At 49.9% G+C, this 18564-nt stretch overlaps 1 protein-coding gene across 1 annotated transcript in view; it reads left to right on the plus strand.

The window, feature by feature from the left end:
* Positions 1-2324: 2324 nt before the first annotated feature.
* The window catches only part of Plcg2 (phospholipase C gamma 2), a 123243-nt gene continuing 107003 nt past the window's right edge, over positions 2325-18564 (plus strand). The window contains exons 1-2 of the mRNA XM_038312744.1: positions 2325-2463; positions 8185-8423. Of these exons, the coding sequence (XP_038168672.1) occupies positions 8231-8423 (193 nt within the window). The 5' untranslated portion in view covers positions 2325-2463; positions 8185-8230. The remainder of the gene's footprint in view (positions 2464-8184; positions 8424-18564) is intronic.

The following is an 18564-nucleotide window of genomic DNA, read 5'->3' on the forward strand; positions in this document are numbered from 1 at the left end:
GCAGCTGGGACTCAGCCTGTCCCCAGGGGCTACGTACTTTGAACAATGCCAGGAAAGGAAACCAGACTCAAAGGCACTTGGGCTTTTTCTTGTCACTATTGGTGCCAGGGCTGGGGGTTCAGAATGGTAAGGCCCAGGGGCAGGGTAGTCGTTTGGACCTGACCACTTCAGGGGTGAGTAGGCCCAGGTTTGAGAGCTCCTTCAGATCTGGAATAAGCAACTGCGGCTCAATGGTGTGTTTGTGCTGTGTCACGTGGTCTCCTTCAAGTCTGCGAGACCAGCAGCCCTTGTGTGATGGGCTTGCCGCCTGATTTGTCGACTGAAGTGTGATGTTCTGTGGTTCTAGCATGTTCTACTCCAGCGGTTCTCAACCTCTGGGCCGTGACCACTTTGCCAAACCTCTCTCTCCGAGAATATTTACACTACGATTTGTAACAGTAGCAAACTTATAGTTATGAAGTAGAAATGAAATAATCTCTTGGTTGGGGGTCGGCACAGCATGAAGAGTTGTTTTAAAGGGTGGCAGCCTTTAGGAAGGTTGAGATCCACTGCTCTGCTCCAAAGAGAGGGCCCTGACTTGTCAGCCGGGTCATGTCCCATGCCCTGCTGTCTTTAGTGACCTTGAGTCTCTTTTGCATTAATTAATTAATTCGTTTCATAAGAAAGCCTGGGAGTGCCACAGCACAGCTTTGGAGGTCAGAGGAGAGCTACCAGGAGTCAGTTCCCTCCTGACATCACGTGGGTCCCTGGACCAGAACATAGGTTGGCAGGCTTGGTGGCAAGTGCCTTCCCCCTCGGGTCCATCTCACTGTGCATGAATGGAAGGCGAGTGACCCGGAATCAAGGCTGGAACCATGCCATTAGGAAGCTTCTGTCCCATCTCGAAGGCGAGCAGAAGACGCCCCAGGGGCCATCTACTCCTTGAAGTCCAGGATGGCGCAACATGGCGTCTCTTTGGCATTCATGATTTCCCAGGCAGCCACTGTGGTGAAGCTGTAGCCATGCTTGCTTGTGATCTTCATGAGGTTGTCTGTCAGGCACTAGCCAGTCAAGTTCAAGTGTAGGGTAGCATGAGAGAGCAAGGCTCCCCAAACCACACACACACACACACACACACACACCCCAAAACAAAAATCCATCACCATTATCAATAACAACAACAATAACAAAACCCCCCAAACAAAACAAAACTAGGTATGGTAGCTCACACCTGTAATTCCAACACTTAGGAAGCAGAAGATGGAAGGTAACTGTGAATTTGAGGGCCTTGTCTCAAACGAAATAAAATCCCCTAATGATAATACAAGTTGAAGTTTTTTAAAAACATACCAAAGTGCCCCCCCCCAGATTTAGTTATTATTTCTGAATCAGGTGGTTCATGTTATCATGGTCTCTTTGATGAGAGATTTAGTGTGCGCCGGGCAGTGGTAGCACATGTCTTTGATGCCAATACTCGGAAGGCAGAAGCAGATAGATTTCTGTGAGTTCGAGGCCAGCCTGGTCCAGGTATCAGGCTTTAAGATAGCTAGGACTACACTGAGAGACCATACCTAAAACAAACAAATAAACAAACAAACAACTAAAAAGAAAGAAAAGATTAAAAACATGTAAGACAGACAGCAGTGGCGCAGGTCTTTAATCCCAGTACTAGGGAGACAGAGGCAGGAGGATTTCTATGAGTTTGAGGCCAGCCTGATCTACAGATTGACTTCTGGGACAGCCAGGGCTCTGTTACACTGAGAAATTCTGAAATCCTGTCTCGAAAAAACAAAAAAAAAAAAAAAAAAAACCACCCCAAACCAAAAAAACCCCAAGAACAAAAACAAACAACACCCCCAAACAAACAGCAACATCAACAAAAAGCCCCAAACCAAGGCGCCAATTCTCTAGTGTCCAGTTACTCTTTGCAACAAACATTGGGCCTGGCACTGTTTTTTATCTGTTGTGCAGAGAGGGAAACTGAGGCTGGTTTACTTATGGCGTCTAACGTAGGAAGAAATGCACTGACTTCAACTCTTGTCAGCTCCGAGTGGAGGAAAGATAGTAAATGCATGCAGGATATCTGTATGCAGAGGTGTCCCCAACACGCTGATGTTCCTGGAAAATTTTTGTTCATTTGGCTAAGTGATTGCAGTTAGGTAGGTTATCCCGGGGCTGCCTCAGTTTCCCCCTAGGCGGGTAGAGGCGTGGCTCAGGGCGTGAACTTTTGGGGTGCTCTGGCGGGTCGGGACCCGCCTTGGGACAGGGCGGCGCGTTGAGGGGGGCGGCCCCGAGGAGTCACGTGGCGCGACCGCTGCCAAAGCAGAAGTAGGAGCCCGGCTGAACAAGACGTGTGCTACCGGACAGTCCCGGCTCCAGGCGGCTGCTGCACGCGGGGACCCCTGTGCGCCCCCCTCCCACACACACCCGTGGCTGGCAGGCCCAGGGATCGGGCGGGTGGCTGCGCTCCGGTGGCACGCCCAGGTGAGTAGTCTGGAGGGACTGGGCGCCTGGGTACCTGCGTGAGCTCTGGAGGGACCCGCGAGCTGGCACCGCGCATTGGGTGGGGACTGCGACAGAGCGCGAGGCAGAGGGTGAGGGCAGGGCTGGGGTGCGCGATTCAAGCAGGTGGCCGGGTGTGCCCTGGGGAACCTTGCTTGGGGACAACCCGGCCCAGCCGCCGGCCACTTCCTCCCCCGGGCTGGCGCCACCTCTCCGAGACGTGTGGTGGCCAACCAGGGTTTGAATGAGAGACGCGGCTCCGGATGCTGGGGTGACTGGAGCGTTGGCCTTCAAGGCTCCTGCGGCTGAGGGTCCTGCTCTGGAGGCACGTCCTCGCTTGCGGGACAGCCCGGACACTTAATTTTGAACTCGGGACAGTACTTCCCAGTAGTTCACAGGTAGCTCAAGGGACGGGGCGGAGCAGCCCTTTCTCCACACGCGATTCCCAAGACCCGCCCCTCCCGCACCTGTACTCAGAAATGCGCTTTTCTTTTTGGTATGGGGATCTCCAAGGGGTCCTTTGCCCCGCGGGGAACCAGAATTCGAGGGAAAGGTGGGTTGTATATGGACCCCGGAGGTTGATGTCTGTAGAGACTGGGGCGGGTCCTTTCGGTACCCTGCTCTCAAATTAGTGAGAGGCTGTCAGGGTGTGGGGGCGACACATCCGAAAAACAGGTGGCCTCCTCTCTGAGACCTTCATTTGACTTTCAGTTCCATTTTTGTGACACAGCAGACAGCGAGGAGCCCCTCCGAGTCCAGTTTTCTCTCCTGGCGCTGTACTGGCCCAGAGTTTGTTTGCTGGGGCCTTGAAAGAGGCGCCCTGAAGTTCCTTACCCTGGCGGCAAAAGGCCCTTTCTGTTGGGCGCAGGTCATGCATGGCCTCTGCTTTTGCTTCTGCCGGACACTTACAGGATGTTAGGGTCCGGGCTGGCCGTAGGCTGTTAGCCATTTTGCACGGTTGTGAGCCTCAGCATAGCAGCCCCAGGGGATTTTGGTTGTGGATCTTACTGATGCTTGAAATTGCTGGGTGCTGCTGCCTCTCAGACGAGGCGAGGTGAGGCGGGGCGTGTGAGGAGGTCCTTTGGAGGAGCCCGAGCGGGAGTGTCCAATGAAGCACCCCTTCGCGCCTCCTGGGTGGAGTTGGTGGGAAGTTACTGGTAGGAAAGCTTCTGCAAATATAGAAGGGCTTTTTTGTATCAATTAACATAAAGTCGACCGATCCACCTGGTTCCTCCCAGTCGTTCCCAGTGATCCTTCCTGTGGATTTACAAGCAACCTTTGTGAAATTTTTAATTTTTTAATGTATCGCAATAACAACATTTATAACTCACTGGTTTGTAAGTTTCTTTTTATCAAAATAACTTACGAATCTCCCGAGATCAAATTGCTTATTAATTCTTTTGTTTTCTTTTGGTCTTTCGAGACAGGGTTTCTCTGTGTAATCATTGCCCTGGCTGTCCTGGAACTAGCTCTATAGACCAGGCTGGCCTCAACTTTACAGAGATCCGCCTGCCTCTGCCTCCCAAGTGCTGGGATTAAAGGGTGAATCACCACCACCCGGCTAGAAGTTCATTCTTTTCCATAGCTCCTATACATTTTAAGATTTTTGTTATTTGTAAGATAGGATCTCATTGTGTAGTTCAGGTTGACCTTGAACTTTTTGATTTTCTTGCCTCCACCTCCCAAGCGCTGGGACAACTGGTGTACCAATACCCCTGGCCTGAGCATTTCCATTATTTATACAAAGGTTCTTTCTCTCCCTCACCCCCAGAGATGAAGAGTCAGTGTTTCCTGATTTTATGGTCCTGTGAGCATCTTCACGGATGTCTCTCTGAGCATGTGTTGAGCATCTTCACGGATGTCTCTGCACATGCATGCTTTCTGGATCAAAAATTTGCATAGTTATAATTTAGAAGATGCTTACAGGTGCCCTTAAAAAAATGTCAAACCTGTTTTCACTTCCACCTCTAGTGGTGGACATTGCTTGGTTCTTGGGTTGGAACTTGGCTTCTCCTGATGGCCTTAGGATGAATGAATGGAGATGAACTCCAGCAATCCTCCTGCAGTTGGAGGGACAGGCAATATGCAAGGGTTCATCTGAGCCAAAGTCTAGGAGAATTCTTTTTGGGGTTTTGGCTAAAAACCAGCACTGACCCAAATGTGCAGAGTGTTTTCAAGAGAAGGACGCTCCCTGTTTCCTGTTTTGGGGTTCTTGTGTATGAGAAGTTGGTTTCAAAGTGTGAAGACCATAGAAGTGTAAAAAATGAAGTCTCTTCTTATCCCTCCCTCCTGGCCATGCTTGTGTTGCCCAGGTTACCCACAGAGGGGAGGGTGGATGTCCAGGCTATTTTATTATTTTGGGAAGAATAAAGCAGAAGCAAAGAGGGAGTTGTCCTATGGCTAGGGTCCTGCTCTGGGGTCACAGTCGCCTGGAGACCTTCTTGCCTTGGGTGCTAAGGCTTGGGATTCTATCTGAGCTGGACACAATCTGGTGGTCCATCCAGAATCTGTTTGCAGCGTGGTGTTGCTTCAGGGCTTGAGAGCCAGGCTTTCATCTCCCTGGAGAACCTTTCCTGGGCACCAGGCAGTGGGGACCTGAGGAGATGCCTGATCAGAACGTTGTGTGCCGTTCCGAGCTGTGTGTAGGGGACCAGCTTCAAGGCCTGGTTCTTCCACTTGTAAGCTGTGTGACCCTGGACAAACCAGTTCTCGACCCACTCTTTAACGTAGCCAGTTTTGTTAGGATTTGGTTAAATTCTGCCAGAATTCTGAGTTCCAGAAAGCAGGCATTGAAGGATCAGCCTCAAATGACTGTCTTCATGTTTTGTGTCAACCTGCATGTGTGACCTCGGTAGTATGATTTTCTCCTCTCTGGATGGACTTTGAGTTTTCAAACCTCAGGCTTTCCCTCCCTTCCCTCAGTGGTGGTGGGAATTGAACTCAGGGCTTTGCTCTTGGTGGGGAAGTGCTCTACCCCTGAGCCATATCCTCAGCCCTATTCCCCAGACATTCGTCAGTGAAGTACCTGGGGTGACCTGGTGTGATGTCTAGGGAAGAATGGATTAATAGCTCCTTTCCAGGGGGCCTAGCAGCTTCCACAATGCTTCTGGTTTTTCTTTCCAAAACAACAAAATAGCCTGGGAATCCTCCTTTAACATACCCAGTGGCTAACCTGGGTAACTGATAGCATCATTGTAGCAGTGTGTGAGGTAGCTCCTGAAGGGACAGGAGAGCTCAGGGTGTCCTTTCTGAGCTTGCATCCTGGCCTGTATCAGAGCCCGTTCCCTTGGACTAAAAGACTGTTCCTCCAACTGAGTCTCTCTCTGTAGCCCAGGCTGGGCTTGAACTCTTAACAACCCTCCTGCTTCTGCCTCCCAAGTGCTGGGGTTACAGGTGTGTGCACCACGCCCAGTTTTATTTTGATAGGGTCTAGTATAGGTCAAGCTGGCCTTAACTGTGGCTGACTTTGACCTTCTGATCTTGCTCCCCCCTCCCTAGCGCTGGGCTTACAGACTTCACCATGCCCTATTTATGTGGTGCTAAGGACTAAATCCGGGCTGGTCTTACTGCGCCTAGGGGGTGACACTGTGTTGGACTCTGCCTTGGTGTGTTCAGGCAGTAGACCGGGAACAGTGGCGAGAATGACTTCCCATGCCTAGCACTCCCACATAAACAGACATGTATGTGATGTGGTGATGAAGGGGCAAAGGGCAAGGCCTGGGCCTCTCCCTACTTCCTGGCGTTTGCATCCTAGTTCCCAAGCCAAGTGGAGTCAATACCGAGAGTGCCGGTTACCTGGCTGGTACACTGTGGAGCGTATCAACATGCCCTGCTGCACCTAAACATTTATCCGTCAGCTCTCAGTCCCTAAAACCACACCGGTGTTCCATACCCTAGGGTAATTCAGCCCCATTTTGCACGTGAGAGGATTGAGACTCAGGGCAGGTTGTCTAGTGACTGAGCAGGTTAGAAGCCCTAACAGCCCTAGTCCAGTGCCTGCCTCTCACTTCCAGTTCTTTGGCCTGGGATAGCTCTTTAGTGCTGCTTGGTAACCTCGGTGGATATGGAATAAAAACCGGGGGACCAGGCAGGAGGAGCTGAGGTTACAGACCCAGAGTGCACCCTCTTAGTTGATTTTTTTAAAATGTGTTTGAGTATTTTCATGCATGTCTGTTTATGTGTCATGTGAGTGCCTGGTGCCCGTGGAGGTCAGAAGAGGCCATCAGGCCCGCCCCTGGAGCTGGGGTTATGGGTGGTTGTGAGCTGCCTGACATAGATGCTGGGAACTGAACCCAGGTCCTCTGCAAGAGCAGCAGGTGTTCTTAACTGCTGAGCCAGCTCTCCATCAAACTCTTTCTCCCCACTGTTTTGAGGTACTGTCTTGTGAAGCCTAGGGTAGTCTCTAACTCACTGTGTAGCCAAGGTTGACCCTGAGTTGATTCCCCTGCTCCCTGCTTCCAAGTGCTAGGGCATGCATCACCACAAGGGTCTTTTGTCCTTGTGTTGAGGGCCTGAGGTGACAGGTAATCTTGTTGAGTGCTCACAACCCCATGAGGGAGGTAATGTTACCTTCCTTTGCATGGCTGGAAATGAGGCCCAAAGGGCGTGGTGCCCCTGGTACAGGTACAACGCCCCATCTAGCAGGTTCAAGGGCTATAGGGCTTTGGGCTGAGGAGTGATGGAACTGGATTTGTATTCTAAAATGCCGCCAGCCACTGGGCTGAGAAATCTCAGAGGCCCAGGGCAAGAAGCAAGGTTCAGGGACCAGTAGAGAGCTCCTTAGAGAAGGCAAGCGTACTGTCCCTACTATGGTACTACACCTGTAGTGGCTTTGGGAGAATGAGAAAGTCCGGACAATGACTGGAGCACTCTCTTAAGTCCCAGCTACCTGTTGGACTGCCCTGCTCCCGAGACCTCTGGATCTTCTCTGTTGCTGGAGGCAGCAGGTTCCCCTTGGGACTTAGAAATAGCCAGAACTGTACCCTAAAGAAGGGATGGGATGAGCTGGTGGTGGCATGCACCTTTAATCCCAGCACTCAGGAAGCAGAGGCAGGCGGATCTCTGGGTTCGAGACCAGCCTGGTCTACAGAGTGAGTTCCAGGACTACCTAGAGAGAGACCCTGTTTCAAACGAGCTATGACGACAATTGAAAAACCATAAATAAAAGCAAGAGGGGATGGAGTGGACCTGGAGGAGTGGAGAAGCAGGACTCCACCCCTGGGTTTGTTGGGGGGTGCCAGGCCTGGGCATTTTCTGCCCTTTCTGCCTCGTTGTTATGCAGAGGAACCAGTTGCTCTAATTTTGTTGTAAATGGATAGCGAGGAGTCTTCCAGCAGGTGAGAAGCACCGTTGGAGAGCAGAGGTTACCTAACTGAACTGCTTTGGTTATTCAAATTTGGACGAGAAGAGAGGAGGGTCACCTATGAAGCTGTGGTGATTTGGTTATTCAAAGTTTGTCTAGCAGTGGTGGGGTCGGTGGGTCGCTGAGGCTAGCCAGGGACCTGCTCTTTGCCCAGACTGCACTTAAACCTCTGCCTTCCGGCTCCACTCTCTGAGTGACCAAGGGCTCTCAGCACTGGAACCTTCAGCTGTCCCTCAGTCTGATGGGAATGAGACAGGCTCTTGCCTCCTGATACTGACACCTCCTTCACTCGCCCACCTCAGTTCATATTTTTTTCTTTCTCCTGCTTCTTTCCCTGGCAGCCTCTGTATTTCTCCTGCTGCTTCTCTCTCTCTGGAGTGGCTGACAATGACCACCATGATCAACGTGGACACCCTCCCAGAATATGAGAAGAGTCAGATCAAGCGAGCCCTGGAGCTCGGGACGGTGATGACTGTATTCAGTGCCCGCAAGGGCACCTCAGAGCGTAGGACGGTGCAGGTGATCATGGAGACTCGGCAGGTGGCGTGGAGCAAGACTGCGGACAAGATCGAGGGCTTCTGTGAGTACTTGCCGGGCCGGGCGGGGAGGGCCATCGGCCCTGCCCTCCAGAGAAGCGCCTGTGTATCCTCCAGCCTTTATCTGCCTCGTTTTGTCAGGATGAATGTTGGTTTGGTCCATAGTTTTAAAGACAAAAGTGTTTCCACTTTATGGGAGTGGGGGTGGGGTGGGGTGGGGTTGAGAGCAGGTGGGGGAAGTTGATCCAGGGAAGTTCTTGTGAAACGACAGCAACCCCAGTTGGTCAACTCGGCCATGATATTGAAACAGCAGCAGAGTTCATGTGGTTCCCAAAGCTGTCTAGCTGTCTGGCTTCTGAAGGACTCACTGGGGCCTGGGGAGGCTGGGAGCTTGGTAGCCAGAAGGCTAATGATGTATTTATTTATTTTATTGCAAACTGCAGCAGCAAGAGGTTTTTACTTTGGTGTTTAAAGGCACAGGGGGAGAATTATTGGATGTTTTGCGGCTTTCAGATGATGCTCTGGTCCTGGCTGTGCACTCCCTCATGCCCGTCCCCTTACACTGGGCTGTTGGCTCAGTTCCTGGGCTCTCTGAGGAGATTGCCTGTAGCAAACAGAGTCATGGCACTTAAGCAATTTTTAGTTGCAGAAGTGTGCTTTAACTGTATTTATTAAGATGTGTTTTGTTTATTTTGGTCTGCATGCGTGGATGTGTTCGTGCCCACAGCATTTGTAGAGATGTCAGGGGACCATGTGTGGGAGTCGGTTCTCTCCTGAGACAGAACTCAGGTTAGCAGGTTTGGGGGCAAATGCCTTTCGCCACTGGGTGATCTTGCCAGTCATGCTTGCTTTAGAAGGACCTCATGTATCATGTAGCCCAAGCTAGCCCGGGACGTAGCTAAGGATGACTTTCAGTTTATGATCTTCCTGCCATTAGCTCTCAGGGCTGGGATAAGAGGTGTGTACCACAATGCTGTTCTGCTGTTCTTTTTTTTTTTTTTTTTTTTTTAATTCAGTGCCGAGGATGGAACCCAGGGCTTTGTACGTGTGAGACAAACACTCTGCCAAATGATCGGTCTCCTGGTCCCTGTTGAACAGTTACCAAAATTTTTTTTATAGTAATTTCTTTGCATATGTGTGTGTTTTGGCAAGCATGTGAAGGCAAGAGGACAACTTACATAGGAGTTGATCCTCTCTTTTTACCACGTGGGCCCCAGGGATCAAATTTAAGTCATCAGGCTTGTTGGCAAGAGTCTTTGTCCACAGAGCCATCTTGGCAGCCCCCTAAGCAGCTTTTCATTGAAAAACTATAATGTACTTTTAAAATAGTAGCACCCAGCCGGGCGGTGGTGGCGCACGCCTTTAATCCCAGCACTCGGGAGGCAGAGGCAGGCGGATCTCTGTGAGTTCGAGACCAGCCTGGTCTACAAGAGCTAGTTCCAGGACAGGCTCCAAAGCCGCAGAGAAACCCTGTCTCGAAAAACCAAAAAAAAAAAAAAAAAAAAAAAAAAAAAAATAGTAGCACCCAGAAAGCTGAGACAGCAGGATTGTAAGTGAGATCTTGTCTAAAATATAAAATACTCTTAGAGTGCCTTTCACCTCTGACCCTTCACCCATACCCTACATAAGCTCTGTTGTCATACACACTGTGAACAATAGTAAATAGGGTAGGAAAAGATTAATTTCGGCTTATAGGTACAGCTCATCACTGAGGAAAGCCAGGCCAGGAACTCAAAACAGAAATGAAGAGATGCATTGGAAAAACAGCTCATTAACTTGGCTTACTATCTTTGGCCTGTCAGCTAGCTACCCTAGGGATGCCACCTCCTACAGTGGACTGGGTCCTCCTCCTACATCCATTTGCAGTGGAGAAAATGCCCCGCAGACAGGGACACAGGACAATCTGATGGAGGTGGTTACTTTTCCAAGGTGACTCGGGATGAAGCTAATGATGTCAAGCTCACAAGCAGCATATTCTGTCTTCTGCTAATGTTCTACATTCATGGAATGGGTATTTAACTATTTATCGCAAATGGCAACTGCTACCTTCAGCTCCTTGGTTTCTTTTCGCCTGGGGCTGGCTCCTTATCAGCACACAGATCTGTCTCCTGCTTTCTGGGAAGTGCAGGCTTTGTAACAGTTTAACCCCCAATAGGACCTGTTGTGTAGTTCACTAGCTGAAACAATGTTTTTTTCTTTTTTGCAGTCTGCTTAAGAAGTCCTGATTTTATTGAAACAAAATCAACTTGACATACTTACAGTTCATGATTTAAAGAGATAAATGCAAGTCCAGGTGTGGTGGTCAAACCAGTAATCCCAACCCTTTGGAGGCAGGAGGATTATGGGTTCAAGAGAATGCTTAGTCAGGTTAAGTAGCAAGCACCTTTTTTCTTTTTCTTTTTTTTTTCTTTTTTTGAGACAGAGTTTCTCAGTAGAACAGGCTGGCCTTGAAAGCACAGGAATCCTCCTGCCTCTGCCTCCTGAATGCTGGGATTAAAGGTGTGCACCACCACCGCCCGGCCATATTTTTAAAGATTTAGAATATTTTTTTAAAGATTTAAAATCAGGTTTTTTATTTTTAAAGATTTATTTATCGATTTTTAAATTTAAATTTATCCTTATAGGTGTGTACTTGCGCGAGTTTATGTGCACGGGTGTGCAGGTGTCTATGGACATCAGATGGTCCTCTGATGTGGGTTCTGGGAACTAAACCCAGGTCCTCTACCAGAGCAGTGAGTGCTCTTAACCATGGAGTCTTCTCTCTATGCTTGGTGTAGAGGTTTTTATGTGGACCCCATATGCTTGGTGTGAAATTCATGAGTCACGTACAGAGGGAGAAGATGCAGCCCTTGCTTCCTTTCTGCGTGCACAGGTGTGGGTGCCTGAGGTCAAGGGTACAGTGTATCTTAACCTTCTAGGGCAGTTTGGTATCGCCCCACAAAAGCAGCAGCTTCCTTTTGCACTTGAGCCCCGAGGTTTGTCCCCACACCTTCACCTACACTGCCATAGACTTCTATACCTGTCCATTCACTACCAGAGTTGAGTAATTTCTTAATAAGATTTTTAAAGAAACAATTTATTATATTAGTGTGTGTGTGTGTGTGTGTGTGACAACGTGTATGCCTCTTTCCTTCTCAACCTACCCTAGTTTGGAGACAGCTCTGCCAGGTACCTGATAGGGCTGCGGCAGTTGCTAAATTAGATGCAAATGCTCAGGAGCCCACAGTGTCCTGCTGGGAACCAGTAGGTGTCTTGACTTCCTGTTTGCTGGCTTGACCTTTCTGTGTTTGCATTTCTTTCTCTGTAGATGGGACAGTGTTGCCACTACACACACTATGGCTGGGAGTGAGCGATGAGGAGCCTCGCCAGAGGGGTCTCCCCCGCTCTACAGCACTTGAGAAACCCTGCGCTATACTCCTGATTTCTGCAGCCATTATCGCTGCTTCTGCTTTCCTATGCATTTGAAGTATCTACCCTCCTTCCCTCGTTCTCTGGTGGACAGAGGAGCCAGATCTAAAAGAGAAACTGGCATTGCGACTTTGAGCAGGCTGTGATAGGTGTTCCTGGGGGTGAAGGCGGCTGTGGAGAGGCAGAAAAGCCATCGAGATGAAAAGCTTTGACGAGAGGCTCCACTGGACCCTTTGGAAGGAGCAGGCCTTAGGACTGACTGGGGACAGTCAGTGCCCCTTCTGGTCTCCTGCTGCAAAGAATGGGGACAGGGTTCATTGAAGGGCTCCTAGGCAGGAGGGATCTGCTGGCCATTGTGGGATCTGGGGGGAATGGGAGTACATGAGGGTTATATGGGCATGCAATTTTAGGGTCCCTAGCAAGTGCGGTGTGACTTTTGGATAAATGTATTAGCTATTGTTGTCTTAGTCGCTGTTCTGTTGCTGTGAAGAGGTGAAGAGATGCCATGACCAAGGCAACTCACGCATTAATTGGGGGCTTGCTCACTGTTTTAGAGGTTTAGTCCAGTGTCATCATGTGGTGAGCATGGCAGGCATGGTACTGGGGAAGTATTGGGAACGTCATCTCAACAGAGAGAGAGAGAGGGAGGGAGGGAGGGGGGAAGGGAGAGGGAGAGGGAGAGGGAGAGGGGGAGGGAGGGAGTGGGCTGGGTATGGGATTTTGAAAACCTTAAGGCCCACTCCAGTGACATATGTTCTCCAGCAAGGCCACACCTTCCAATTCTGCTAATTAAAGAGTGCCACTCCCTGGTGGCTCAGCATTCAACTGTATCAGCCTATGGGGGCCATTCTTTTGTGGGGGTGCATGGAGGGGGAGGGGGGAGGTGTCTTCCAGACAGTTTTTCTGGGTAGCCCTGGTTGTCCAGGCACTCACTTTGTGGACTAGGCTAATCTGGAACACTCAGATCCATTGGCCTCTGCCTCCCCAGTGCTAGGATTAACGGCCAGCGCCACATCCCTCCCTCCCTACCCTACAAGGGCCGGTCTTATTCAGATCAACCAGTTATTATTCTCACTACCAAGACAAAATACTTGACAAGAAGCAATTTAAAAAAAAAAAGTATTCATCCTGTTTCCAGAGTGATTCGAGTCTTGTCAAGTTAACAGTGAAGATTAACCATTGCAGTAGATGCTCGCTTGCAGGCTTGCTGAGGTACCGAGTCCTGCCACCTAGGGCAGGGACAGGGTTACAGGCACAGTGGTTTGCCTCCCCCTCACCCCAAAAGCATGTGGCAAGGTCTAGAGCCATGCTTGGTTGGCACAGCTGAAATCGGGGTACCACTGACAATCCCATGCATAGATATCAGGGTACAGGACAGCCTCTCCACAAAGAACTGTCTGGTACAGTGGTTGGTGGGGCTTCGATGACCAGCTGTCTGAATACATGCTGGCTTTACTTCGAGCTGTGGAGTGTCGTGGGTATAGGCACTTTTCTCTGGAAATGTCTGTGGGAGTTATCTCCTGTTCCTATTTGACATCAGACTGAGTATAGATTCTGCTGAAGAGAAAGGGGAAGAAGAGAGGAGAAAGAGGAGAGGGAGGAGGAGGGGAAGGGGGGTGAGAAAGAGGAGAGATGGAGTTCCTGCCCAAGAGAGAAGGTGAGGCAGAGACTAACGTGTCAGGACTGTGTGGTTAGTGTTATTGCTGTGTTTTGTATGTTGGAGGAGGCCACTTGTTCTTCCCGGCCGCCCGGCTAGCTTAGACCTGAAATAATCACACAGAAACCATATTATTTAAATCACTGCTTGGCCCATTAGCTCTGGCTTCTTATTGGATAACTCTTATATTAATTTAACCCATTTCTGTTAATCTGTATATGGCCACGTGACTGTGGTTTACCAGGTATAAAGTTCCCAGTGTCTGTCTCCGGCTGCTCCATGGCTTCTCTCCCACTCCGCCCTTCTTTCTCCCAGCATACAGCCTAGCTGTTCCCACCTAGTTCTGTTCTGCCCTTGCCATAGGCTCAAAGCAGTTCTTTATCCATTAACCAGTAAAAGCAATACATAGACAGAAGGACCTCCCACACCATTTGTACTTGATGACAGCAGAAAAGGTACTGTCTATCTCGGTGTGGGGACCCGGTGGGAACCCAGTGGTGACAAGGGAAGGCCTTGAGCTACAGCAGAAGAGCTACCTGTGTGGAGCGTGAGGGGCAGGAATTGCAGCTGGCCGGCAAGGATGGCATATCGAAGCAGGAACTGTGGGAGCCATAAATGCAAATGAGCAGATGGTGGGTCAGACTGAGAGGACTCAGTCGGCCTACTCCTTGTGGCCCGGCCCGAGGCACTGGTGGTGGTCCTTAGCTGGTGTGTTTCTGGGTCTGGCGATGAGGATTATGGTGACAATGATGCTGATGGTGCTGATGGTGGTGGCGGGAGGTGGTAGGAGAGACTGTGGTATGGTAACAAGGATGATTGTGTCAGTTGTGACGGTGTTGGTGACGATGATGGTGACGATGTTGGTGAGAGCATTCTAATAACGTTCACTGTGTGCTGGCCCCTGAGTGAACATACCCTGCACACAAAATTTTCAGTCGTCATGGTGACAGTAAGGATTACACTCATTTTGTGTATGGGGAGATTAAGTCCTAGGGACTAGTACAAGGGTGACTGGTGGTCTCAAATCTTCCAGATCAAATTTGTCACTGTCCCCTCACGGTGCCTTCACTCCGTATGTGGCTCAAGAGTTCCCAGCTTGGCTCCAGCATGGTGACCTCAGTCACACCGCACTTCAGCAGGAGGGAAAAGCCACAATCCCCATGTGCAGAGGCTACATTCTGTGGAGTGCTGGATGCACCAAGGGGGATGCACACATTCTGTGGAGTGCTGCATGCACCAAGGGGGATGCACACATTCTGTGGAGTGCTGGATGCACCAAGCAGGAGGAGACTCCAGATTGTCCTCTGGGTGTGTGGGGAGACTGGATAGCCAAGGAGAATCTGGACGAAGTGTACAGATTGACTCCTGGACAAGGGAAGAAAGGAAGGCTTTTGTGTCTCCTGCTTCGTTCTGAAGTCCTTCCTTGTATGTTGTACTGGCTAGTTTTATGTCAATTTGACAAAGCCTAGGGTTGTTGAAGAGGAGGGAACCCCACTGAGAAAATGCCTCCACTAGACTGGGATGTAGGAAAGCTGTGGCTTGTTTCCCACAAACTGATGGCTAGGCCCAATTGCTAAGGACAACACGTATATAACTCATGGAACATCAAGAAGTTGAACCACTGCCTACCTAGAGTCTTCACCCCTCCCGACTAGTCCGCGCTCCTGGTTCTGGAAGGTACTCTGCACTCTATCAGTGAGGGAAGGCAAACAGCAACCCAGCTACAAATTCTGTTGTCTACAATGGTGACCTTCCTACAAGACACACCGGTGCAATAGTGGCACCAAAGTTATAGGAGTCACCAACTGTCATCTGGTTGGATTTAGGGTTCACGCCATCAGATGGAATCCTTGCTTGATACTGCTTGGGTGGCTAAGAACCTGAGACTAGACAGGCCACGGGCCTAGGATGAAACAAAAATACTGTTCTGCTAAAGGAATGTAGCAAAAAAGACTCCAATAACATTCTCTTACTGAGAGATAAGTGGCTCGCTCATTCATCATCAGAGGCTCTTCCTCCCGCCTCCTGCAATGGATGGAAACAAATACAGAGACCCATAGCTGGGCAGTGTGCAAAGAGTGAGGACCTTGGAACACTCTGTCCTAAAAGGGATATCTCCATCAAATGTCTCCCCTCGGGGCTCAGGCAACTCTGTAGAAGAAGAGGAAGACTGTAAGAGGCATAGGGGTGGAGGATACCAAGGAACCAAGGCCTTCTAGATGCAAAACAACTGACATGCACACAAACTCACAAAGACTGGCAGCATGCATAGGGCCTGCATAGGTTTAAGTCAGAGGGAGTCCCAGGGCTGAGAGGGGAAGTGCACACAAACCCTCATCCCTAACTGAGAAGGTACCTCCAATTGGTAAACACTCATAAAGGAAAAATTAGTTTTTTTCCTAACAGAATCTCACTGGTTATAAAAACCACATGTAAGGACAGACCCCCATACCCGCCAGAAGATGGTTAACACAAAATGAACTAAACGGTATTGTGGGGTTTTGTTTGTTTTGTCCTATTCTGGTTTGTTTGTTTTTATTTTATGCTAATTAATATTAATTAATTACAGGGCAGTAATGATCCCTAAAGACCCAAAGAACTCTCAACAGGGCTTGGGCTTGCCAAATAGGCCAGGTTGACTGGCCAGTGAGCTCCAGGGGTTTTCATTGATTTCTCCTCCCAGTGCTGGGATTGCAAGTGCACACCAGCACATGAGACATTTTTATGTAGATAGCAGGGATTGAGTTTGGCTCCTCATGCTTACGCAGCAAACATGTTATCACAGAGCCATCTTCCCAGCTCCAAAGGGTACCCTTTGGTGAAACCTTTTGGAGAGAATTTGTCCCCACTACCTGTCTGTCTTGGATGTCACTACGGGCTGCAGCCCAGAAACAACAGAGCACTGTGTCACTGTGGACAAAGTTAGATGCTCTGGTGCCAACTGCCCTGTTTGTGGGCAGTCCTGGGCGTCAGGGCTAGACCTCACCTGGGACTGTGTGCTTGGGAAGGAGGAGACTGGCTGTTTAGAGGGGAGGGTCCAACCCCCACTATTTATCTGCTCGATAGACTAATCAGGAAAGGGACCTACATGTGCCCTTGGTTCTTCAGGTTTGACCCCGATTATAATCAGTGTCTGGGTCTCAGAGACAGCACCTCTGAGCTAGCCCACTCTTCACCCACACAATGTGATTGTGTTGTGTCCTTTTTTTTTTTTTGCCTGTCTTCTCTCCCTCCTTTTTTCCTTTTCCCTTTTCTTCCTTTCCTTGTTCTAGGGTCTTGTTCATGGTGCTCTTAAACTTGTAGAGAGTCTCGTGCTTCCAGCTCCCCGATGCTGGGATTACAGGTATGCACCATCTGTCATCTGTAAAACTGGGACTTCAGTTTTCTCATGGGTAAGACAGAGGGACAGTAGAGCATATTTGTTCCAAAGGTGTCACAGGGACTGAACTTGTGAATGCTTGTAAGAGGAGATAGAAGGTTCTTAACAGGGCACCTCTCAGATGGTGGCTGAAACACCAGGTCACCAGCAGGTGCCAGTGCAAGAGATATGGAGGGGACCCCAGGTATAGCCTGCGCCCGCCGGTGGGGTACGCCTCCTGCTGTGCTGTGGCCAAGTTGGGGGTCCTGCCAGAGTAGACCCAGGATGTGAGGCTGTGTGCTGGGCAGCCTGGCTCCTTGCCTTCTTCCTTCCACAGGCTGGGGAGGCCTGGGCTGTTCTGGGCTTGCAGAAGTGGCATGCACCCGAGGTGTAGGGTTCTGCAAGCAGCTCCAGTGCTGTCGGTTCAACACGTGGCTCTGCAGCGGTGAGAAGAAGCTGCAGCTTGCACCTCTAAGTTGTTCTGGTGGTCACGGGTGGGTGTACATCAGGGGGGGTTGACAGGCTCATATGAGGGATTCTGTGCCGAGACCAAAGAAAATGGAGCTTAGTAATCTGTAGAAAAGAAAGTAGCAAAGTTACCTTAGCAGCAGGAGGAGGGGCTAGCATGCACTCCAACTCGGGGGGGGGGGGGGGAGGGAGGCGGGGTGGGTGCCTTCTCCAGCCTCAGGAGCTGAGGTCTCTCTGGTCTCAGCAGCATCTTCAGCCTGTCCTGCTGCCAGCCTCATCCCCTGCAGAGTCATGCAGACTACCTGGAGGGGATTCCTGTCTCTAAGGTAGCAAGAAGTACTGGCTATGTGTCCTGAGGGTTTGCTGTGGAAGTGAGCTCAGAGTCATCCCTAAGTGAGCCCTCCCCTCACACCCCCCAGCTCCCTGCCCCCACTGTAAAGAAGTTTCATGAACTCATCAGTAGAAGCATTTAAAACTACAACAGAGTGAGAACCATGCACTTAGTCCTTCCACCTGGGAGAAGTGTGTCGAAATGCCTAAACTCCCTGTTTTTTTGTTTTTTTTGTTTTTTTTTTTTTTGGTGAGATCTAGTGTTTTTACAAAACGCTGTCTTTTATAATATGTTTGAGATTTGCCTGTTTTCACTCCTGCCATATGATGATAGTTACATAATTATAAACTAATTTAAAAACTGAGACTGAGATTGAAGATCGTGTGGCAGGTGTTCCATGCTGTAGAACAAGGTCTCAGGGCACAGGCCTCTCTTTCTGGTCCATTGCTCCAACTGTTCAGGAGGCGGAGGCAGGAGGATCCCAGGTTCTAGGCCTGCCTGAACTATAGAGTGAGCTCAGAGCTGGGTGGGGTATCGCGCACCTGTAATCCCAGCACTTGGGAGATGGGGACAGGAGAACCGGGAGTTCCTGATCAGCTGGCTACATAGGGAGTTCTTGAGACAGCCTGGGCTACATGAGACCCTCCTGTCCCTCCCTTCAAAACAAGACAAAACAAGAAAAAAAAAAAAAAAAAAAAAAGAAAGACACAGTAAATACAAGGTCAGCCTGGGCAGCCTAGCAAGGCCATGTCTCAAAATAAAAAGTTTTAAAAAGTGTGTGCTGGAGCGGAGGCACAGCGGGGGCTGGCAAAATGGCTCAGTGGGTAAAGGGACTGACTGCATGAGTTCGATTCCTGGGACCCACATGGTGGGAGGAGAGAACAAGCTTCCTCAGGCTGCCTTCTGACCTCCCCTTGTGTGCCATGGCATGCCCACAAAATAAATGAAAGGGGTGGGGGCAGA

Source organism: Arvicola amphibius, chromosome 15, assembly GCF_903992535.2.
Source record: "Arvicola amphibius chromosome 15, mArvAmp1.2, whole genome shotgun sequence".
NCBI classification, from domain to species: domain Eukaryota; kingdom Metazoa; phylum Chordata; class Mammalia; order Rodentia; family Cricetidae; genus Arvicola; species Arvicola amphibius.